Source organism: Rana temporaria, chromosome 4 (genome assembly GCF_905171775.1).
Source record: "Rana temporaria chromosome 4, aRanTem1.1, whole genome shotgun sequence".
NCBI classification, from domain to species: Eukaryota; Metazoa; Chordata; class Amphibia; order Anura; family Ranidae; genus Rana; species Rana temporaria.
This window is the reverse complement of record NC_053492.1, coordinates 399,121,710-399,147,154: the sequence shown is the minus strand read 5'-3', so window position 1 is coordinate 399,147,154 and position 25,445 is coordinate 399,121,710. Positions and strand designations below refer to the sequence as shown.

The following is a 25,445-nucleotide window of genomic DNA, read 5'->3' as shown; positions in this document are numbered from 1 at the left end:
GAGTCCTTGACATTGTACATTGAGCATGAGCGCTGTCATATGCTAACACCCTAAAAGGGAACTATAGGCTTCCTCCAGGCATGGGCAATTGTCTTGGCAGACAAAAATAGGTATGCTGCCAGTTTGATGACGAGCATAGAGGCCCAGACGGGGCAGTGCAGCAGGGCCAATTTAGCAGGGTGTATAGCAGGCCGAAGACTCGGGGCCAAAACTTTATCAATGGAGGGAAAGTCCACTATGTGTGTAAAATGTCCCAGTGATTGCCACAACCTCGAAAAACAGCGGTCGGTAAGATCAGGATTGGCAGTGTTAAATGAGCATTTTGCTATAAAGATATGTTGCAATTTCAACAGTTTATCCTTTAAGCCACTGTCCAGATTTCCAGACCCAAATTCTTTTTTTCTTTTAAAGGTTAATTTCACACAGAAAATATAGGGTTGATTTTGTTTTTTGGTCTTCCTTGTTCCATTATATTGGAACATGATGTTGGAGTATTCTTTGTTTCATATACAAATGGGAAATAGTTTTGCTGGGGCCAAGAGGCTTGTCTACAACCATCTTTATCGACAGTTGATGAGCAAATCATTTATACATATACATTAAAACTTTATTTTCCAGCCTTTCAGTTTGGCATACCATTATTACATATAAATGTTTATTTATATTAAAATATAAAAAGTGAACACATGTATTATTTAAAAGCACAAAAACGTATTAATAGATTTAGTAATTCCTATAAAAACATTTATAAAATCTCTAAGTAGAAAGAACATGTAACAAGGGTAGATAGGGGGAAACATCATACTGGTTATCCAAAAACCTCTTGCGGCATCTTCATCAGGAAGAGAGGGTAATTGAAAGAATCTCTGTCGTGTGCTTATTGTGAACTGCCTCCCAATCAGGGATATTTCCTCTCACTTACTGCTGGAACAGAATGTGATGGGAATTTTTTTTTCCAGTGGGGACACAGCCGGCAACAAAAAACAAATTTTCTCAGTAAAAACAAGGAAGGGTTGCTCTCATTTCTTGTCCTGCTGTCACAGGCACAGAAAAGTGAGAAGAACCACTGCTGTAGGGTCACAAACAGAGAAAGACTGAAGACAAAAAGGGGCACTCATGGGTCTTTCAACATACGCTACCTAGAGAGTGACTTCCAATAAATTGTATGTGTACAATGTAAACATAATGCTATAAAACGTGGTACAAGCGACAATGACTTACTTGATCTTCATGATTGAGGCCATTGTGTAAAACTAGGTAAAACTGAACCAAGACATCGGAGTTTGGTAGAACATCTTGCCGTCTTGTCATCATACCACAGATCAGCTTGTAAGCATGTAGTTTGCCCTCCTTGTATTCACTTGGCAGGGTGGTAGCCTGAAAACGAATTACACATTGTTAAATGTGAAACAGAAATGACAGAGCATGCCAGACATGTAAAATAATGAAAACTAAAATGTATCTTTTTTTTTTTTTCATGCAGTTTAGTTCTTGATAGAGTGTGGACACTCTATTTGTCCAGTGACGATAGGAGAAAAAAAAAAAAAAAACACAAATTGATGGGAAATCTTTCAATGAGGGCACCAATTCTGGTAACTAAGAGGGTATTTGATTTTTACTAATTTTCTCTCATGTCTTCAGGTCAACAGTTAAAGACGAATCTCCCTAGGGGGCAAAAAAAACCTCACAGGGCTCTAAATATTACACGCTTTAGCATAAAAACAAGTTCTAGCTGAAGATACACCTCAACATATGTCTATTATAGCCTGAAGGGGGGGGTCCTCAAACTTTAGAACCTTAAAGGGGCTGTAAACCTCAGACATGAAATGTGAACAAAGCACACCCCTCTATGTACTCTGTGTACTTGTCTCACTTAAGAGCACTGTGTCATTTCTGTCCACTGTTTCATTTCTCTACTATAAGCTGAGTCACTTTTGACAAGTTTTCCTGACACCAAAAGAAAAATGGTGACAGGGGAGGGAACTCCAGCAGATTGACAGCCTCTGCTCTGTTCTTGTGTGCTGTGTAAAGGGCGGTGTATCCCTTCTCTCCAATCAGATTTCAGAGCTCTCTTCACCAAGTGTAATTTCAGCTCTCCACCACCTGCTTTTCAGAGCTGAGAGATCCTGTATAAATCCTGCACTTTGAATGGATATAAGGGAAAAGACTGCTGTAGATAAACAGGTACAACTTATGTAGGAGGATTTGCTTCATCTCTGTGTATCATCCAAGGCCAGTCATTTCACTGGCTATATGTGAGGGTTTGCAACCAATTTAACTTGGATATAGCATCCAATATTAAGCCTTCTTGGGTTCCACATAATATCTGCCTTCCAGACCCCATACACTCAAACGAGGTTATGTTTGTGGTTCCACAATACATTTTTTGATCAGTTAATCAATAAAAAGACATCCTCTAAGTCTATATAGCATTCACATAGGTGATCACTGAATCCACTGGGTCAAAAGTAATGCCCTCTAAATCAACTCCCACACAGCCCAAAAATCACATCTGGCCCTCATCACAGTGTATAGGTAACGCTGATCAAAGTTAAGCTATTCTCACATCCAACTGCTATTCACATAGATGGGCTGTCACATCATCATTTACCTTATGAAGGAAGTATTTATTCAGCCTCTGACGCATACCAGCTTTGTGTGTCTGCATGGCTGGCAGGTCACACGGCCTTTAAATGCCGCCGCCGGGCAAAATATCCGATTCCACCTGACGCAGCTGGGCCGGGCAGGGCCCATATATGTCACATACCCCCCCATCCCGTCTGGCCCTATTTCTCTCACCCTCTAATACGATTGTTTGTATGGGTATTATATTAGGAGAAACATATTATATGTTCCTGTCCCTCATGCTCTGTATGCAGGATATTTAGCTGAGAGGAATATCGATAGTCTTTGTAATTGAACATTGGTAGAGACATATACTGTATTTGCCGGGGTATAAGGCGACCGGGCGTATAAGGCGACCCCCTAATTTTACAATATTTTTAAGATTTTTTTGCCTGTACTCACCGTATAAGACGACCCCCCTTCCGAGGCTTCCAATGCTTCATATTTCTTCCTTCTGGAGCCATACTCTTCTCCCTTCTTGCTGGAGCTGAAGCCAATCACGGCAAGCGATGTATTATATTAATGAATACAAAGCCTGCTTGGATTGGAAGAGGCTGTAACATCATCCCATGCCTCTCTGACTCTCATAGCCAATCCGAGTAGGCTACTGTATGTAGCCTGCTCGGATTGGCAGAGGTGGTTACTCAAATCCAAGCAGGCTCTGTATTCATCTGAATACACCGCTCACCGGGATTGGTTAAGCGGTATATACTGTATGTAGCCGAAGCTACCCGGCGTATAAGACGACCCCTGCTTTTTGGACATTTTTTTTTTAAGCGTAAAAGGTAGTTTTATACGCCGGCAAATACAGTATATAAAATATATATTTCCTCTCCTTCACAGAACTTTGGTTTGGTTACCATTCTCGCCTAAATCCGTTAATATACGATCCAGTGTGCTCAAGACCCGGCTCTGGTTATTACCACCAGGGACCAGTTGGTTGGATGGTAGTCTGTGCTGAGCTTGTGGGAGTACATATGGCTACATGCTGATGAAATTGGTGAACACTTTAATAATGTGATATTTTTATGAAATCTGTGTAAACTTATGATAGATGAATACAGTAAATTATATGGCATATTCTGATCGTAATGATTTTTTCTTCAATTCAATGACAATTAGATAGATTTTGCATTTCCCTGTAGAAGAGGAGATATCGCTCCGTGAAGCGTGTTGATGCTTCTACATATATGAAACCATATCAGCATTGGAAACAAATATCAATATCAGTACTACACTATGTTTTATGAGCTATTTATATCTCTTTGTGTTCATTTTAATATTTTTGTATGAACTAAACTTGTTTTGAATGAAACTTTGTGCTCACCTCAGTGTCAGCTGCACATCCTTAAAAGTCACATTTTTTGAGGGATAGCTTCCCAAACTCTATATATTCTCTTAAACAACATGATGTGGATGTAGCAGTTTTCCCTAGAATCTCTCTCTCTCTCTCTCTCTCTATCTATATATATATATAGATATAGAGAGAGAGTCTCCCCAAAACAAATGCAAACTCATTCTTGGTGTCCTAAAAACCGATACATTGACTCATGGGACCATAATTTAAAAGTGACTGAGCATCTCTGGTCAGCAATGAGAGGTTTTAATTTTCTGTATCAATCTGGTCTCTCATATACAAGAGCGGAATGCTCTAAATAGAAGTTTTGGAAGAAGAATGCTTTCTCATCCTTCAAGTGATGAGGCTGCCTATAAAGCACAGCACTGAGTGAATGCACTTTGTTTATATATTGAAACCATACCACTCCAAAAAATAAAAAAACTTCTAGTGCAATGGCAGCTAGCAGCCTCTTGTAAAGCATCAGGAGTACAGCAAACTACTTATTGTTGTGTGTATGAGTCCTGAACTGAAGACAACCACTAAATGGCTTGTTCCTGGTAAATAGTTCATATTCTGTACCATAAGAGCTTTACATTTCAATATTAACATTAGAATTATTTCTACTCCTAAATTTAGTAATCCCAAAAACTAAATTTTCAAATAATGTACCACAGGATGTATAGTATTTGTTGATGACATGCTGTTCAACCTTGACCAGATTACTTTGTACATACGCGCTCTTCTGTATCTCTGCCAATTTCCGGGGTTCATTTAAATGGTTTAATTTTGTCTAAAAGGCACTAAAGTACTCACAAGTAATATATATATATATATATATATATATACACACACACACACACACACACACACACACACACACACACACACATATACATATATATATATACACACATATACACACACACACACACACACACACACACACACATATACACATATATACAATACATATACATACACACAAATGCAGTGCATTTTATTCTCAGAAATGTGCTGGACGTAATAAGATCAAACAGTGTGATTTACATATTGTTATGCATGTACAAGTATCCCTTACTTTAAATAGCCAAGATGCAAACATTCTGAGAGGTGGGATCAAAATGGGAGGAGGAGGAGAAGACTGATTGTCCAGACTGATTGACAGATTGTCTCTAATCTGAAAGAGAAAATAATGTAAAGCTAAAATTGCGTTCAAAAGAAAAACAGCAGTTATATAATATAAACAAATAAACGACACCTTATCATCCAGAAACTGCATCAAACGTTGCTTAATGCTGCCACCTAGTGTTTGATATGCAAAATGTTTTAATATACTACATGCTTGAAGTGTCCAGTTGTCTTATACAGGAGGATTCTGTTGATAGACACAGGTGAGGTTTTATAGTACACTTTGTGAAAGCGTGTTTTAGGCTGGCCATAATATTATACAATTTTCATAGCACTAGTGTGAATTAGCCCTAAAAGACTGATAATGGAGTAGGTGGCAAACTTTTTATTCCATAAAGTTTTTTGATTCTTTTTGACATTACAGAAAAACAGTAAGATACTGTAACATGAACTATAATCGGCACTCTGACAGTAATTTGTGTAGAGCCAACATTTCCTAGGTGGTAAAAATAATTATTAGATTCCAAGCACTGATCGGGATGGCACTCCTTTCTGTCTGCACTGTAGATAGGTCCTATCTAATCCCACCAGCAACAAAAAGTCAGGGGATATCATAAATGCATGTGGGTTGAGAGTGGAGAAAACAAAGAAACTGAGGAAAAGAAAAATGAAATGAGTGAACAGAATGAGGGGATTAGGTGGGTAAGGGGAGAAGTCTGGGAGGGTGAAGGAAGGGGTGGGCATAAGAGGCAGGGTGGGGATGCTCAAGCTCTGTATCAGACAGGATCAAACATCGGTCTACAAAGGGAGTTCCAGCTCCCCTCTAGGTCTCCCACGCCACCCATTACATGTTTCAGCCTACAAGTGGTTGATATGATGTAAATATACTGGGAACAAAAAAGGAGCAAGGGCTAATAGAGCTTTATTAAGTATGGTCCGTTCTTGGATGATACAGATGAGTGCCTAAATTTAAGCAGCCCTAATCAATCACGAGAACCAATCTTCCAGTGTGTTTGTGCAAGTTGTTGGATCATTTTTCATTTGGGTCGTGTAGGGCATGTTGGTGGGCATCGTTTTTTCATCATTTGGCGGCCGTTGTCCAACGTGGCTGTCGTGGACCTGCATGGCTGGATTACATGAGTAATGGTGGATATACAACTTGGAACGTTCTTTGTTCTTTTTTTTTTTTTTTTATGGGATTCTGCCGTTGTGCAGTGTTTTTCCCAAACTTCCGACCCTTCTCGTTCCACTCCCCCCCCCCCCCCCCCCGCCGCCTTCTGAGAGACGCACAGGTCCCAGAACACAGCGGGCCCATGCAGTGCAGCACAACTTGCTAATGCGCAGGCTTCACTTCCTGTTTCCCTTAGTAAGGATTCTGGAGCGATGGCCAGATCAGCTTGGGATGCCAACACATCACAGGTTCCCTGGACAGGGAATTGTCCTTATATTAAAAGTCTGCAGTTACAGTATTTTGTAGCTGCTGCCTTAAAGGAAAACGGAACAACACTTTTAAGTTGATACTAGACCTGAAGGGGAACCCACATGATGTCTTGTTTTTTTTTAAACTCCTCATCCCTTTCTAAACTCTCACCTGTCAACCAGGAATACCCAGCTGACAGCTGAATGAACTAAGTGGGGTTGAGTCATTGGTTGTTAGAATGCTGACGGGTGCCATCTTTCTGGCAACCAATAGCCCTGAGAGGAAGCGGTCATATTTAGCAGTTGTAGAAATACCATTGTTAAATGTTTTACTTCGAAGCTGCAGCTGGAGGTCCTGTCTGCGCTAAACTAAGGAGTAAAATAAGTGTTAAATATAGCTAAATTAAGAAAAATTGATGCATGCTTTTTAGTGAACTGACAACTTCTTTTGCTGCAGTCGGAGGTCCTGTCTGCGCTAAACTAAAGAGCATAAATACAGATTTTTTTTTTTTGAAAATGTACTACTTTTCAGCTATTTTGAGGCAAAAAAAAAAAAAAAATCACACCTTATTTATCTCTTAGTGAACCCCGTTTCATCACAGGTGATCAATGAGGATGACAAAAACATTTCAGTCCACCCAAAAGCGATGTTTTAGCAATGTTTTAGCTGTAACTAAAAACCAGCAAGGCTTTCCTGAGCTTCTTTTAGGTCTTAAAAACTCCAACAGCTATATCACACGGCTTTCATTCCAGACTGTGCTCCTGTTCACCTGGCAGATTTGGGTGTTCATGTCCAACTGTTCTAGCACCTGCTGCTTCATTCTCCATAGTAAAATACATTAAAAACCCAAGGAGAGTGGAACCCCTTATAACGCCACAGCAGGTGTGCTGACAAAGGAACTCAAGTGCAGAGAACACAACAGAGTCCCAAAGAAACACAAAAAGCCGTCAGGTGGTTTAACTCCATAAAATCAAAAGTTAAAGTATCAGTTTCGGGTGATAGGCCCTTTAAAAATACAATCATATTATAGCTGTAGTATGATCCAAGACATGACAGGTTAAAGCAATTGTAAATGATCACCTTGCAGTTTGTTTAAAACTTAAATGATAGGCAAAACATTTGTGTATAGATATTTTTTAAAAAACATTATAAATAAAATGTTCCCTTTTTATAAGCAATTGCATAATCTGTTCTCAGCTGCATAAGAGCTGGGGGAGGAAAAGCAACAGCACACTGAGCTTCCCAGTGAATGGCTGTGCAGGGGGGATGTGTCAGGTCAAGTCTGATAATTGGCAGAGAGTACACCGAGTTCCCAGCTTTGCTAGCTTACTGACCACTGTGTGGTCTCCTGTTTAGTGGGGTCAATTTTGTAGAGGGAAAACAAAAAGGGACCGTCTGGAACATCATGGATTTCTTACAAAAAAAACAATACAAAGAGGACAGAAGACTTTCTCATACAAGTACATAGTGCAGAAGACACAAATCAGAAATCAGAAATCCTGAGGTAACAAACACTTTGAATCACAAAGGATCATTTCCGTAAAAAAAAAAAAAAAAAAATTCGAAGCAGTTGCTGTCCATTATTGTATTTATGCATTGTAATAAGTGTTATTGGACAAAATATACGATGAAACAAGGTTATTTCACAAAACTGTGAGAGACGAAAGGAGGTGGATTGCTGACAGCAGATCCGTCCAATCAAACTTTTTTTCTATGGCTTGCTCAAAAGCAAGTGTCACTACCTGTCACTACCGGTAGCTATGAGCAAAACATTCCCTATTTCTAGATATTCATTGGAAATACAGATTAATATCAAAGGTATAAGAAGAGGGAAATAAGTCATACCTTTGCCAACTTGTACCACAGCTCATAGAGGTAGCCAAACACCTTTGCATGAATTTGCACAGACTGAATATTGTTCACGTCTCCGAGTATTCCTAAGATTCTCCTCCACAGGACCGCAGCAGAGTCCGCATGCCAGCCAGCCAGATTACCACCGGCTATGATGCTACAGTCCCCAGCAAGGCACTCAATGCTGTCTGCAAACAAAATAAGAAAAAAGTTTTTTATTTTTTTAAAAAGTGGATAGTAAACAACATACTCCCAGATCAAGAATGCTATAAACCTCTCAGTTTGTCTGGTTTATCCCTATAAAACTTATATACACTCATACAAAACAAGGGGGCAGGTTTTCTATTACACCTGTGCAAACAGCAGTGTACTGTTCTCAGGAATCTAAGCTCTACGTTATGATTGTAAAATGCAGAATATGCAGAGAACAAAATGACTGCTTCAATCAGTGTCTCAGTTAGGTCTGATAGCTGTGCGATAATGCTCAACCAATGCGAGTAGAGATTAAAGGCAAAAGGTTTTTTATCTTAATGCAATCTATGCATTAAGATAAAAAAAAAACTTGTTTCTAGCAGCCTCCCCAGCACCCCCCTAATAACTTACCTAAGCTCCTTTTCTTTGCAGTGATGTCCACGAGTGTCTGAGTTGTCCCAAACACTCCTCCTGATTGGCTGAGACATCAGTGGCACCATTGGTTTCCGCGGCTGTGAATCAAAATCAGTCAGTTGATCAGGGGAGAGGTTGTTTGGCCGGGTCAGGGCTCTGTGTCTGAATGGATACACAGAGCTCTGACTTGCCGCGGGAGCCCCCATAGATGGCTGCTGGCTGAGGGGAACACGCGATACGAGGGAGGGGTCAGGAGCACAGAAGAGGCACCCAAGAAGAGGAGAATCCTGGGCTGCTCTGAGCAAATCAACTGCACAAAGGTATAATATGTTGGTGAATTAAAAAAACAAAAAAAAAAATAGCCTTTACAATCACTTTCATTCAAATAAATAAGGAGTAAAATGTTTTCCTCACTTTAGTTTGTTATCAAGGTAGGTACCAAGTTCTGGACCTAGACTGCTGCCTCTCTCGTCACAGCAGTCAAAATGCTCTCTAGATATACAACGTCTGGGTATATAGCTAGAAGTGCCGAGTACAAGCTTCCATCTTGCTAGAAATTCATTTAAAATGTTTATTTGTTAAGAACAACAGCTGAGCCAACGTGCTGCAGGGGTAAATGACCCCACTTCTTAAGGGCTTGAGCAAGGACCTGAAGTACAATTTAGATGAAATAATTGAATTGAGGGATGGATTTAGTGTGCGATATCAGAAATGTAGACAGCAGCTGGATTGAACTCTGATGTTCTTAAAGTGGAAGTTCAGTCAAAATCTAACTAAAGCTAAACCCACTCCCACCCCATTCTATTAGACAATTCTGTCTACCCTGTGAAAGAAAAGAAAGAGGAGAGTGTCTGCCAACTCACTCTCCAATCTCCGCCCAGTGCTGTGCCTGAAAAAGGGATGTGTGGAAGGTTCACAGCCAGCAACTACATGATGGCTGCATAGTTGATGCCTCTCCCTGAGTCAACAAATGCAGAGAAAGGAATTTTATGGTGTTTACAAAAATCGAATTTTCTCTTACATTCATTATAGGACAAGGATGGATATTTAGATCGTGTTCGATGGTACAAGCCTAAGCAGTGCCAGAAGCAAAAATGCCAGAAGAAGCAATGCTGACTTTGTAGAACTTGGTAAAAGTGTGAACAGACCACCAGGTAGCTGCCTTGTAAACCTGAGAAATAAAGGCAATGGATGTTACCGACCAGTAAGGATGAGCTCCAGCGTGTTCGCATAGTACACGTGCAGAGCCTGCCAGGAACTCTGCGCGGCGCTGCACTAATCACAGCCAGGGAGACATTTCCCGATCTCTGCAGCTGAGCATCGGGACATTGTCTCCCTGGCTGTGATTAGCGCAGCGCCGTGCAGACTTCTTGGCGGGCTCTGCAAGTGTACTATGGTCCGCGGAGTTTTTATATTCTTTGATGTCTTTTTTACCCGTCTGTTTGTAAGTACCATACGATAAATTTCTTACTGGTTTTACCTATGGGCTTCACTATTGCCGTTTCCTCTATGCATTTTATGACCACATATCTGTTGATGAACGCAATGTATGCTTTTGGACCTCCATAACATCTGAGATCTCATTCCATCGTTGATGCTGCCTGTGGACTACCGTCTTCACCTGCACACTCTGTTGGAAGTGCGATCGACACTGACCTGCACGTTATTTGATTACATGCCCATAACGATATTATTTTTGGGAAGCGGATTGTTTGCACGGTGGTGTGGTGTTTTTTTTTTCTGTTTGCACACTGAATCTTCGGTGGAGGTTCTACTTCAATTTATTGATGAACATATATAATATATGGACTTTATTTATACACAGTTTATTTGAATATACACTTTGTGGACTTTTATCACATATATTGTCTATTTGGATTAATTTTCCATCTTATCTTTTGAGCGCTGCACTATTGATTATATTGTTTTTGTTTGCTTATCTACAAACTGTGCTAGCAGCTTTGCACTTTTTTTTACCTTTCAGTTAGCGCAGATATTTGTTCACCCAATTTTTTCACGTGTACGCAAACACGCTGGAGCTCATCCTTACCAACCAGAGATGGCAAAGGCCTGAACTACAGTCTGATGAGTCCACCTGGAAATGGTTAATGACAAGGACAGCTGTCTCTTTCTGTGACTATCTGATTATGAACAGGGAATCAATTTTCCGAATAGAGCCAGTGGAATTCAGGTAAACCATAATGACCTAAACCACAAATAATGAAGCGCCACATCCTTGGCATGGAGGGAATTATAACCCAGAGAAGGCAAGACAATGTCCTCATTCAAGTAAAATTGTGACACAACCTTTGTCAGGAAAGACAGTGAAGGAAGTACCACCTTATCCCTATTTAGGACCAAAAATGGTTGCTTACAAGAAACGGCTGCACAGTTCGGATACCCTGTGTGCCGAAGTGATGGCCACCAGAAAGCTGACCTTTTGCTAGAGAATCAGTAGGGGAATTTCATGAATGTTCTTGGATTGGGGCTTTTGCAGGGCCGACGGAACTAATTTAAGAGCATCACCAGAGGTCGTGTGGCTGGAACAACCCATGTAACTCCCTGGATGAATTTACAAACCAAGAAAAGTGAAGCCAAAGAGCGCTAGAAGATTACAGCCAAAGCGAAAGCTTGACCTATCATTGTGGAGATGACAACAGGAAAAAGGGCATTTGTCTTTTAGTACATGGCCTTTAACAGTCACACCTTTAAAGCCAGCAACTACAAAGCAGGGTAGAAAATAGGATCTTGGGAAAGAAGGTCCAGGCAGAAGACGCCATGGCTTGCTGGCAAATTGAATGAGGTCCGCAAATCAAGCTCGGCTAATCCGGGGCCACCAGAGGTATGAAATGCCGTCCCCTCTCTACTCCCCGAAAGAACTGGGGTAGAAGATTCAGAGCAGTAATGGCATAAATGAGGGTGTACCAGTCCACAGAGCTGCCACCACAACATCAGCCCAGGAATCCCTTGCCCTAGCCACAAACCTGGGAACATTCAACTTGCGTCTGGACACAAGGAGATCTATGTCCAGTGTGCCCCAGTGGTAACAAATCAGATTATCCTGAATTATAGAATGTTAATGGAAATCCTAGTCTTCAGTACTGTGCAAAAGTTTTAGATTGGTGTGAAGAAATGCTGTAAATTAAGAAAGCTTTCAGAAATAGAAGTGTTAACAGATTTTTATCCTTATAGCGTTAAAAAAAAAAAAAGAAAAAAAAAAAGGTAGACAGAAGAGAAATTCAAAATCAAAATATAGTACAAGTCCCATTTGCCTTTAAAACATCAATTCTTCTAGGCACACTTGCACACAGTTTTTGAAAAAAATTGTCAGGTCGGTTGTTGCAAACATTTTGGAGAACTAACCACAGATCTTCGGTGGATGTGTAGGCTATGTATACAAGTAACCATTAGTGCAAAGTTTACATGTGTACAGGATAACATACGGTCCAAAGGACCATAACTGCACATTTTTATTGTTTTTCTTTACGTAGGTAAACACCGGGGACCAAAATGTAGCAGTGTACATAGGCCTATAGCATACAATACGGCTACGTTCAGATCAGTCTAAAATTACACAACTGTATGCAGCAAATTGAGTACGAGCCCAAAGACACACTATTGTTCCCCAATGATTTTAAACACAGTGATTACTGACAAACAATTCTGGGTATCTAGGTCAGGAGGCAAGCTCATAAGCAAATTATCACTTTCCAGCTTGAGAAAAAGTTGTTATAAACAGATTATATTTAGAGCGCTAAACAGTTCTACCATTAGAAACTGTAGTTTAGTAGCAAGGACATTTCAATTTTAATAAAAAAAAAAGGACCCTAAGCCAAATTACAGCTGACAAGGGGTCCTGCTCATTTGCAGACAGTTCATGACAAAAAAAGTATTGAAGCTTTTAGAGACAGCCGATTAGCATAAGCCAAACTAACATAATCAGTTATACAGTGTATGGCGTCAAAAAATGCTGAAGTGCTTGCTTATATTCAGCTCTACAGAGCATGTGCTGCTCCCAAGGTAATTGTTAGGCATTCTGTATTTAATGGACCCTATGCTTATTTGTCGGTCGAGCGTTTAACAGCCAGGTCTCTCTGGAAACATCTTTACAGAAGCTGAGAATTCTAACAAATACTCTCAGGCTATAATGGAGTTTGGTGTCTTCTCCTCCAACAATAAAGAGAAACAAAGCCAGCAACTGAATGTGTACATGCTCCTATAAGTGGCAGCAAGTTCCAGCTCTGCATGTGCCGCTGTCAGAATGAATGCACGTTGATAAGTGCTATCTCAAATGCTATACAGCAGAGCCAAGAGCACAACAATGGGATTCCTATTGACTAATAAATGCCGGTCCATCCGGGCTGACTGCCGATGTCTTGCAGCCTCCTAGCACCTGTCCCCTCTACCTTACATTTTCCTTTTAATGAGCTGCAGCTGCGTGGGGTGAATGGGAAAGTGTATCTACAGGACTCGACTCTGATCTATCGCACACACGAGACACCATGCAAATATCAACAATGCTGATAAATAAAGCCAGCATTCATCTTCCGAGTTACGGACATACAAGAAGCCTGGTGGCAAAGGGCACAGCGAGGAGCGATAACAGTGTCTGAATCAACAATGCCATTGAATGGGTTAAGCCACTGACTATGGATTGGATGTGTGTGTGTACACCTGCCAGCAGCTGACGGTCTCTGTCAGGAGACAAGTTACGACTTTGGACAAAGGCTTTATACTGTACACCTTTCAAAAACCACAGGACAAAAGCGCACAGCAATGACTGGTGAACAAGTCAGCCATAAAAAGCCTTTTGTTCTATTCAGTGCCCTTTTTTGCGATCTATCTATAGAAGGTCATGTGACTGACAGTGACGTGTACTGCTCATCTCCAAGTCACGATGCTATGAGCAACTAGGAGCATTAATATACACAAAAAAAATTGGGACTTTTAACCTGGATTCACACTGATGCGATGCAGGAACCAGCGCTATTACAGCGCCGGTTCCCGCATCGCTCCTCTCCTGCAGGAAAATTCACACTGCCTTGTGTGAACCACTGCGAGTGTCATTAACAAAGTTAATGACACCCCCAGTTTTGTTCACAGATCACAGTGCGAGCTGTGAACTCGCACAAGAATTGGATCGCATAGGTGAGAACACCCATGCGATCTGATTCTAGTGTGGGGAAAAAACAAGTCCCTGCACTATTTTCTGTGTGAATCTAAAGCGAGTTTAGCCATACAACTGTATGGCTAACCTAACATTGCTCAGAGATCGCATGGGATCGGCACCTGCAGTGTGGGTCCGATTCACATGCTATCCCTAATATTGCAGCAGTGTGAACCCAGGCTTAAGGTGCTTAAAGCCTCAGGACAGACACAGCACTACGATGTTTAAATAAGTACAGTATGTTGTATATGTTAAAACCAAAAGAACAAACCGTTAGTCAAAGCCTCATGAAGAAATTGGAATATCAAGTCAACCACCGTACATATACCACCCACTGTAAATATACTGTATATAGATAACTAAATGGTCATATGAACATATATTAGATCTTATACATAATTGCAGGTACAGTACAGACCAAAAGTTTGGACACACCTTCTCATTCAAAGAGTTTTCTTTATTTTCATGACTATGAAAATTGTAGATTCACACTGAAGGCATCAAAACTATGAATTAACACATGTGGAATTATACATAACAAAAAAGTGTGAAACAACTGAAAATATATTTCATATTCTAGGTTCTTCAAAGTAGCCACCTTTTGCAGCAGACACATCTCTAGAACTGTTAAGAGGAGACTGTGTGAATCAGGCCTTCATGGAAAAATATCTGCTAGGAAACCACTGCTAAAGAAAGGCAACAAGCAGAAGAGACTTGTTTGGGCTAAAGAACACAAGGAATGGACATTAGACCAGTGGAAATCTGTGCTTTGGTCTGATGAGTCCAAACTTGAGATCTTTGGTTCCAACCCCCGTGTCTTTGTGCGACGCAGAAAAGGTGAACGGATGGACTCTACATGCCTGGTTCCCACCGTGAAGCATGGAGGAGGAGGTGTGATGGTGTGGGGGTGCTTTGCTGGTGACACTGTTGGGGATTTATTCAAAATTGAAGGCATACTGAACCAGCATGGCTACCACAGCATCTTGCAGCGGCATGCTATTCCATCCGGTTTGCATTTAGTTGGACCATCATTTATTTTTCAACAGGACAATGACCCCAAACACACCTCCAGGCTGTGTAAGGGCTATTTGACCAAGAAGGAGAGTGATGGGGTGCTGCGCCAGGTGACTACCTCTTGAAGCTCATCAAGAGAATGCCAAGAGTGTGCCAAGCAGTAATCAAAGCAAAAGGTGGCTACTTTGAAGAACCTAGAATATGAAATATATTTTCAGTTGTTTCACACTTTTTTGTTATGTATAATTCCACATGTGTTCATTCATAGTTTTGATGCCTTCAGTGTGAATCTACAATTTTCATAGTCATGAAAATAAAGAAAACTCTTTGAATCAGAAGGTGTGTCCAAACGTTTGGTCTGTACTGTATGTACAACACACATTAATTTATATATATAGTATATACCCAAATGATAATTTTGTAATTTATATATTATTGCAGTGGAATTATCATTACAACAGTAATAGAAGGAAACTCCAATTGGAACAGTGTTTCTGTCAACAAGAGAACTTTTGAATTACTTTGGGGAGATTGCCTTACTTCCTGTTTTGTCCATAGGGCAGAAAATTAAAGGCTCAGTTCACCTTTAGTAACATGTTACACCTGTATTCAACCACGGCTGTGTGGGACTCTGTCCACATGGCCACGACATTCATTCATAGAGTTTTGTGAATCAATGAACTACAAAAGTCTTGTCTGCCACTGCGACAGACGGATAGTAGTTCTCAATGAACTGTGGGGGCTCAGGTGATTGCGCTCCTAGTTCATTGATGCTTCTTACTCTTCAGTGTATAGGAGGTAAGGGAGTCTGCAGGTGCACAATATTGCACCCATGATCTGCTGATCGCATGTTTTGCAGGCTAATGCGAAAACATTTTTTATCTGCAACATCAGGTTTTAACCAAGTTTTGGATACAGTATGGAACAATTGGAACCTCCATCACTTTTTTTATTGGTGCTTGTGTCTGCACTGGCAAGACTTCCTCTCGGTGGATAAATACACAGTAATAATAACATGCAGTAACCCATAGAAAACAACACTCCATTTATTTGATGCATTAAGTAGGAGTAGCCAGAGTAATGAGATACAGTACTGTGCTGTAAAGGAAGAATGCTTTTAAAAATATATATGTAAATGGTTTATTTTTATCAATTTACAAAAGTAAGTGAACAGAAGAAAAATATAATTAATATTTGGTGTGACTACCCTTTGGCTTCAAACCAGGATACATTCTTACACTTGTACACTTCCGTAAACTCAGGGATTTTGTAGAATTAGAGTCATGTGTATAATTTTTCAATCTGCAGCTTTGTAATTTTTCTGTATAATGCAATGCAGTATGGCTTTCTGGGGGCATACTGTACACAGAGGGTGTACAGAACACCCTCTGAAAATATAAATTCTTGCTTGAGTGATTGACTTACTGATTTTTCAAGAAGGCTCGAAGATATAAGTCGGATTTTGGCATCCCCTGCAAAAGATACTCCCAAAGGGAAATCACATTTAAAAAGTGATGCAGACCTTGTCAATTTCCTCAATAGAGCCCTGCAGGTGCAGCAGCTGAATGAAAATTATAAAACCACTCCCATACAGATTCACTCACGCCTATTTGGTCAGAATAACAAAATGTAAAAATCTGCAACAAAGTTTGTAAAAATCCCTGCAAAGTACATAGATCACGTAGAGGGGAATATTTTATTATAAACAAAAGTGAAGTTACTCTTTAACAGAAACAGCTGTGTAGGAGACTTAAAAATGGGTGAAGAACAGCCAAACTCTGCTAGTAAGGTGGGGTTGTGGAAGACAGTTTCATGACACAGGTCATTCACCATGGCAAGACTGAGCACAGCAACAAGACACGTGGTAGTTGTACTGCATCAACAAGGTCTATCCCAGGCAAAGATTTTTAAAGCAGACTGGGTTTTCAAGATGTGCTGTTCAAGCGCTTTTGAAGAAGCTCAACGAAACTGGCAATGTTGAGGTCCATAGATGCAGTGGTCGGGCAAGGAAACAATGCAGCAGAAGAAAGACATTTCATGCTTTATTTCCATTGACAATGGAATATGTCCAGTAGTGCCATCAGCACAGAACTGGCGGAATTCGGTGGGACCCAGGTACACCCATTTATAGTCCGGAGAAGTTTGGCCAGAAGAGGCATTCATGAAAGAATTGCGGCCAAAAAGCCAGACCTCCGAACAGGGAACAAGGCCAAGTGACTCATTATGCATGAAATCTTAGGAACTGATGTGCAGAAAAATGGCAACAGTTGAGTCAAAATTTGAAATATTTGGTTGTAGCTGGAGGCAGTTTGTTCACCGAAGGGCTGGAGAGCAATACAATGAGTGTCGGCAGGGGACAGTGAATCATGGTGAGGGTTCCTTGCAAGTGTAGCAATGGCTTAGTATTCCCTCTGTAATATATGCAGAGTATTGCTCTCTGAAACATTGCATTGCATTTTCTGGCTAAACTGATAGCAGGAGAGTCTCTATTGGGTACAGGATTAGATAGCAGCCCAAGAAAAGCTGTGATTGGGGGAGAGAGAGCAGGACACAGGGAGGGAGACAGACTGGCATTTTGTCAGCCAGAGAAAAAAAGGGTCCCATGCGCTTGTCTCCTGAGCACTTCCAGAGCCTGTGTTGCTGTCGGTGACTCTCCTAAAGGTGAACACTTGAGAGGGAAGTTTGCAGTGTGTTATTCTGCCTGATTACTGAAGATGTGCTAACAGCGCAGTGAAATCTAGAGACAAATTTCAGTACTGCAGCAATCATCATCATTATCCTGTTTGGAGGTTCTGTGGCATGTGTTGCTCCCATCGCCATCCAGTTGACTGAGACAGCGATCAATCTATCAATTGCAGGAAGGAAGATATATCAAGTGCATCTAATGGTGAGAGATTTTCTGCCATACTTGTGTAAGTGAATCTTGCTTAATCCTGCTAGGTCCCATTTACCACTAACAGCTCTATCTGAAGGTTGATCACCACATCTGTAAATCTTTGTTACCCTGAGACACTTTGCGAAGATACCCCTTTCCATTCTGTGGATTACAAATTTTACTTCACAAAAGTGAGTACTTAAACACAGGACTTAAAGGGCCCCTACGTTGCAGACTCTGGGTGTGTTTGTGTGAATAGAATTCCCACTGGCCAGTGGTTAGCTAGAACCTACAAGACCTATATAGGATCTTATAGTCAGTAACATCACTTTTGGGAAATTGTTGAACATTATTATTGTATTGTACAGTTTCGTTCACAACTCGTTCAGTGCATTTCAGGCAAGGCCTCCCACTGGCGGTTAAAGTGAACGAACATCAATCCTGTTTTTATTTACAAAGCAGTTGTATTATATCATTGCATTTAATATTGGTATTCTGTTAATCAGTTTATTTCTATTCAGGGCTTATTGCTAGTTCTAATAAAGCCCAGCTAAGTTTAAACTGTGTTTTGGTGTTACTTGGATCCAGATGAGGGTGAGACATCATTGGTGTGGGACAGAATATTACAGCGGCCCTTGCGGGGGTAGCGATACACAAGTTTGGGGCTGCATTTCTGCAAATGGAGTTGAAAATTTGGTCAGGATCAATGGTGTCCTCAATGCTGGGAAATACAGTCAGATACTTATCCATCATGCCATACGATCGGGGAGGTGTGCGATTGGCCCCAAATGTATACTGCAGCAGGGCAACCACCTCAAATATGGTTCTCCAAGATGTTGGAACAACCTGCCAATTTCCTTCAAAAACTGTGCGACAGTGTATCTAAAAGAATTGATTATGTTTTAAAGGCAAAGGGTGGTCACATCAAATATTGATTTGGTTTGAATTTCTCTTCTGTTCATTTACTTTACATGTTAATTGATAAAAGTAAACTATTAACACTTCTATTTTTGAAGCATTCTTAATTTACAGGATTTTTTTCAAACCTGCCTTAAACTTTTGCACAGTAGTGTACATATACACCAAATCATAAAATCTTTTAAGCTTTAACATGTTAGAGTGTAATTATACCCAAAAGCAAACACTTACTCTATTGCAGTTTACCAATACTTAGAGGGGGTGGCTGCATCAGTTTTCTTTTTTTTTGGCTTGCATTCTTCTAGTTTTTCAAAACAAGCAGATTGTAGCAGTTTCAGGAATGAGACAAAGCATTCAACACTGACAAGGGTGCTTACAAGCCTACAGCTTTTTATTATTTATACTTTTATTTTTGCAAAACCTTTATCCCAAAAAGGAAAAAAAAATCTGTTGTTGTAACTGCTTATAAATAGTTAGCTGGAGTTTGGCTACAAGTTTTTCCATATTTAAATCTGATGTTACAGTTAACAATCCCACTGTCAGGACCTGAATCACCTGCTGGTGTGGCACTGTGCTTCCCAGGGCAGAAGGTTGCAGTTCCAGTGTCCACCGGCAGGTGTCTCCCACAAGCCAGTAGATCACAGTAATCCGTTTCCACCTGATGCTGGCTGCTGGGAGGTTAGTAAGGTCCTCCCCTACTAGCGCTTCTTGCTCTAGTGTTTTGTTCTGCTGCCTTAAACAGCATGCCATTTTTTTTTATTCTGACCCTGTATCCTGTGCCCTACTACCTCTTATCTGCTCCTCTTGTTCCTGATCCCAGCCCTGGTTCACCCTTCCCATCGGTTACCTGCATCTATAGTTTACCTGGCTGATCCGTGTTCCCCATTTTGTGCATATATGTTTGTTAGGCTGTTACTCTGTTAGGTTGCTAGTTGGATTCTTTATCATTGGGGTACAATTTACTTATATGTTTATGTCTGCTGTGTTTTCTGTTGTATGGATGGGTTATGTTTGACTGTAAATAAATCTTACTTAAAGCACACACATTCTGATCTCAGTCTTTTAAGTGTAGCTACATAGATTTGACCATCCCTACTGCTTATTCCTGACACCCCTAAAAAAAGAAAACTAAGGAAAACAACACATTTAATGAATAGTAATACTAGCTGAAATATATAAAATTTTTGTTTTTTAATTAAAACCCGTTTTATAGTCTGACATTAAATTTAAGATGTAACCAGTAAATACCTGTAAGAGGTGCAGCATCGGCAGGACTGAGCTGCAGCCATTGTCTTGCATCTTGATCAATTGCCACGTCTGTAGGTGTAGCAATCTCAGGGTCCTCGTCACAATTTTGCCAAGGCATCAGATACATCTCTGTATCACGGCTGTATCCATTTGTCATATCACTGCCGACACTATCAACTGTGAAAAAAGTGACAGCTTGTTAGAAAAGAGACCAAAATTAATGAAGCGATTCAGAAGAATTATTGGTCAGGAAATGGAGACCAAGCACATGTGGTTTCCCCAATCAACAGGAAATGTAGGGTAATCTCTCCAAAGTGAAGACAATCCCCTCTTAGATACTTATAACAAAAGCCAGTTTAAGATCTAGAAGTTTTCCCTTCTGTACCCGTTTTGGAAATAATTAAAAAATGTTGGACTTTTTTTCATATTCGGTTTTGAGGACAATGGTTACCAGGATAAACAGAAGATAAAACCTTATCAACGTTTTTCAAAATGAAAAAAAAAAATTTTGTTGTCTTTAGATGCACTTTAAAAAGCCAAATTGTACTTGTTAATGATGTGGCTTTATGAGCGGGAAGAGATGCAATTCTCTACTGGCAAGATACAAAATTCCAGCAGTCATTTAAAAAAAAAAAAAAAAAAAAAGTTTCTGGATTAGACAAAACCCACCCTGAAAAGGTTTTTTTAACATAGTTTAACCTTTGTCCTGACCTTTGCGCCATCCCACTCATTATACCACCAACACACAAGGTCAACCTGGTCACCTAATCTACGCATATTTGCCAGGATTTGAGAATACTCAAAAAATCACACAGTGATGCCCTTACACTATTACCTCTTTCAAGATCGACACTTCTTTCATTGGTTTGCTGGGTATCTGTATGCCACTCTAATTCTGCTGGGCTGCTGCTCCGTCGTATCATTATCTATAGAGATATAGGTAAAATGGAGACTAAATTACTATAAAAAGGTCATTGCATTACAATATATTGTTCCAGTGGAGAAACACAATTCAGTCAACAAAACCAACCAAGAGTGAACTGTTGAGAGATATATATATATATATATATATAACTATGTTTGTTTGTTTTTTGGTATATTTTAATTTGTATAGCAAAAAAAAAACAGTGGTGAATAAATATCACAAAAAGAAAGCACGATCCGTTTCAAAATATTACATCAGTAAGACAAAAAAAACCTTCTGTGTGCAGCAGCCCCAGCCCCCCTAATACTTACCAGAGCCCCATCTCTATCCAGCGATGTAAATGAGTGCCTCGGCCGTCCAGGACTCTCCCTCCTGATTAGCGGAGACACAGCAGTGGCACCATTTGCTCCTGCTGCTGTCAAAGTCAGTTACCCAATTAGGAGAGAGAGGGGCCGGTACAAACCATTGCTCCGTGTCTGAATGGACACACAGAGCTGTAGCTTGGCTGCCCTGTGGAGGCAATCAATGGGAGGGAGGGGCCAGGAGCACCAAAGAGGTACCCGAGAAGAGGAGGATCTGGGCTGCGGTATGCAAAACCAAGAAGATAAGTAGAACATGTTTGTTATTTTTAAAGAAAAACAAGACTTTATTATCACTTTAACTTCACAGGTATGATGTACAGTATGTGCAAAATTAACCTAAGCTTTTTGGTACTGAACAATTTAGTTAAAAATCAGGCTTACCAATGGACCATCGCTGTCTCTCTTTGTACCCTCTCCCAGCTCTAAAGCAGTGTTACATTCTGATGAGCAGTCATTAGTGTTTTCTGTTTTATGATCAATAAAAGAGACATGATAATAAAAAAAGGTGTTAGTATATATTTTCTTTGCTGTTTGAACAGCAAACAACAAAGCAATATCAGATGGAGCAAGTAAAAAAAAAAAAAAAAAAAGGCCTTAAAACACTTTATCATGAGACTCATTAGTGTCTTGTGAGCAGGAAAACCATCCTGCTCTGCAGTATGCAGTTAACTCTTCCTACGTCCAGTTTTCAGATACTGTGCATATTGTCTAAACTAGTGTAACTGCCACTGAGACAAGGCGTGTTTTTTTTTGCGGCTGGGAGTTATTGTTGTGGTCACTGACACCATACTGTTTTTTTTGTTGCAGTCACTGATACCAATGCTGGGGGTTATTCCTTCGGCCACCGGCACAAATGTTGGGGGTTATTACTGCAGCCAACGGGGGTTATTATTAAATCCACTGACACCAAGGCTAGTAATTATTACTGCGATCACTAACAATGCTGGGGGTCATTGTTACAGTCACCAACACCAATGATGGGGGTTACTGCTGCAGTCACCGACAACGATGTTGGAGGCTAATATTGTGGTCACTAACATCAACACTGGGAGTTATTTTTATGCCCATTAACACCAACGCTGGGAGTTATTTTTATGCCCATTAAACACCAACGCTGGGGGTTTTACTGTGGTCACCGAGACCAAAGAGGATTCCAACTTTCTCTTTAGTGTGTTACAGTCCATTAATTTTGAATGGGCTGCAACGCCATATATGACAATGAGCTATTGTGCAGTCCTCTGGAAGTGTGAAAGGACAGTTAAGGCCCACAATTATTTTTCAAGCTGACCACTAATCTAAACTACCAACAAAGTGCATGAAGCTAGCAGAGATTTGGTGCGTAAACTTCAATTGTGAATCAACTGCAATGCAAGATGGGCTCATGGCAAGTCTTTGCTGTAGTCCTCCACCTTTCTAATTTCAGCAGAGATATGCACAAACACACACATACATATATGTCCATAAACAACGATTGTGTTAAAAAGTAGATTTCCAATATATGTGATGTACAAGTCTCACCTTGCAGTGAATTGGGATGTGTCTGTTCTGCTAGATCAGAGGTACTGCTACACCGAGTTAGTTCCTGTGACTCTTGACTACAAACAGGACCACTTGATTCAGAGTTAGTTGTCCCATCTGGTGGCTGTTGCATCTCATCCACTTCTGCAATAACACCAGAATTAAAATAGCTTGAATACAAAAAGTTGCTAAAATATCACTTGCATCTTACTTGGTTATTACTTCCCAGAACATTGTGCTTTTTTTCACATTAAATCAGAACGCCAGGCAAACACCTAAATACGCAGTTGAAATTCATAAATGTTTCAATGGTTTTGCCTGACAAATGATTTGCCATACTATACAGTCTTATAATTTACACAAACTGTCCACAATGCACTGCCAGACAAGTCCAAGTCCAGGACACAGTCTACAGGAAATCACCATCACCTCTGTCCAGGATGAGAACACAAACAGCACTAATAGTAAATTCGGAATTCTAAATGTCTTAAAAATGGCTGCACTAATCTTTTGTCAGACTAAATAGCAAACATAGTATTGCAACATTGTATTTAGCTGCTTGTCTGAAATTCCATATAGCAGCTCACTGAAGAGCCATTTGTTAACTTTTTGTACCAACATTGATTTGCATGCTGGCAGCCTATATATCAATTAAATGGGTACAGACTCATTTGCACAGTGGAGTTCAACTTCTACCTTAGTTAACTTATGGACAACTTTATATCAGTTTCTAAAGTCAGAAGGGCCTCTAACACAGTGTTATTTATCGCCCAACCAGCAACACACCATTATTGTTGTCCAAGCTCTTCCACTCCTCCAAGGCTAAGGTTTCTGATGTCTGTATGAGACATTTTGTGGTTTATACATTTCTACCACTCACATCTATAACAACCTAATGTGGGTAATTTGGCCACAAACTTTTTTTATTTTTTTGGGAAGGGGCTTTTACTTACTGGAGACATGTAGACATGTGATTTTATATATATATATATATATATATATATATATATATATATATATATTGTAATGTTTGGGGGACCAGCTTGATCGCAGGACACAGGCTTTTTAAATCAAAACTAAGGTTTATTAAACTTAAATGGCTTAGCAGCAGCAAAAACAAAGGAAATAACAGTCTCACCGACTTGTACAGCTCAGAACTGCTATCGCAGTTAAATAGTCCTTGCAGGTAAGTCCTTCAGTAGCAGGCTTTCAGGCAACACACTGCCAAGTCCTTTCACAGCTTTTCATAGCTTCCACAGCTTTCCTTGTCCACCATTCACCATGCATAGACTCTCCTCCACTCCTTCACTCTCACCTGCACTTCCTGTCTGCTTTAAACTACTTCCTTACACAGGTGCGTTAACCCTTTCCGTTCCCTTAAAGGCACCACAGTCCAAACAGAGGGGAAATATAACGTCCTTTCAGGACCCAGCCATGGCGTCCTGTACATATCCCCCCCCTGTGCCCCAACGCCAAGGAGGTGGAGGCAACAGTGGAGCTCAAACAATGGACTCGGGAGAGGGCATCTGCATTTTGATGCAGTCTCCCGGGCCTATGCTCCACTATAAACTTAAACTCTTGGAGCGCCAGGAACCACCTGGTAATCCTGGCATTAGTCCCTTTACCTTGCCTCAGCCACGTTAAAGGGGCATGATCAGAAATTAACCTAAATTTCCTCCCCAAGAGGTAATATCTGAGGGACTCCAGAGCCCACTTAATGGCCAGACACTCTCTTTCAATAATAGCGTAGTTTTTCTCCGCTGGTGTCAACTTCCTACTGAGGAAGACTACTGGGTGCTCCTCACCATGAACAACCTGTGATAATACAGCTCCCAATCCTACATCGGAAGCATCAGTTTGGACAATGAACTCTTCAGAAAAATTGGGCGCTATCAAGACAGGGTGTTGGCACAGTGCTGACTTGAGCTCCAAAAAAGCCTTCTCAGCGTCTGCATTCCACTCCACCATGACCGATTTCCGGCCCTTAGTCAGATCGGTCAATGGAGCCGCCAATGTGGCAAAGTTGGGTACGAACCTCCTGTAGTATCCCACCATGCCCAGGAATGCACGTACCTGCTTTTTTGTGAGGGGGCGGGGCCAACTCTTTATAGCCTCTACCTTGCTGACCTGAGGTTTCACCACCCCTCTACCCACAATATAGCCCAGGTATTTCACCTCCTCCATTCCCAAAGCACATTTTTCAGGGTTTATTGTAAACCCCTCTTTCCAGAGAGAGTCCAGTACTGCCTGGACTTTGGGCAAGTGTGACTCCCAGTCTCTGCTAAAAATGACTATGTCGTCCAAGTACACTGAGGCATACTCCCGATGAGGTCGTAAAATCCTATCCATTGCTCGCTGGAACGTGGCTGGAGCAGTTTGCAGTCCAAAAGGCATTCTTTTGTACTGAAAACTCCCCTCTGGAGTAGAAAAAGCAGTTTTCTTTTTAGCA

The 25,445-nt window shown here is 40.7% G+C and overlaps 1 protein-coding gene across 4 annotated transcripts in view; it reads right to left on the bottom strand.

Annotated features, from left to right (window-relative positions):
* RALGAPA2 (Ral GTPase activating protein catalytic subunit alpha 2) overlaps nucleotides 1–25,445 on the bottom strand; it is a 456,753-nt gene that overhangs the window by 286,638 nt on the left and 144,670 nt on the right. For all 4 annotated transcript variants that reach the window (XM_040351179.1, XM_040351181.1, XM_040351182.1 and 1 more), the window contains 7 exons: nucleotides 22,997–23,140; nucleotides 21,860–21,942; nucleotides 21,027–21,117; nucleotides 20,192–20,368; nucleotides 8,358–8,551; nucleotides 5,043–5,141; nucleotides 1,222–1,377 (listed from right to left, as the gene is read on the bottom strand). In XM_040351179.1, the coding sequence (XP_040207113.1) occupies nucleotides 1,222–1,377; nucleotides 5,043–5,141; nucleotides 8,358–8,551; nucleotides 20,192–20,368; nucleotides 21,027–21,117; nucleotides 21,860–21,942; nucleotides 22,997–23,140 (944 nt within the window). The remainder of the gene's footprint in view (nucleotides 1–1,221; nucleotides 1,378–5,042; nucleotides 5,142–8,357; nucleotides 8,552–20,191; nucleotides 20,369–21,026; nucleotides 21,118–21,859; nucleotides 21,943–22,996; nucleotides 23,141–25,445) is intronic.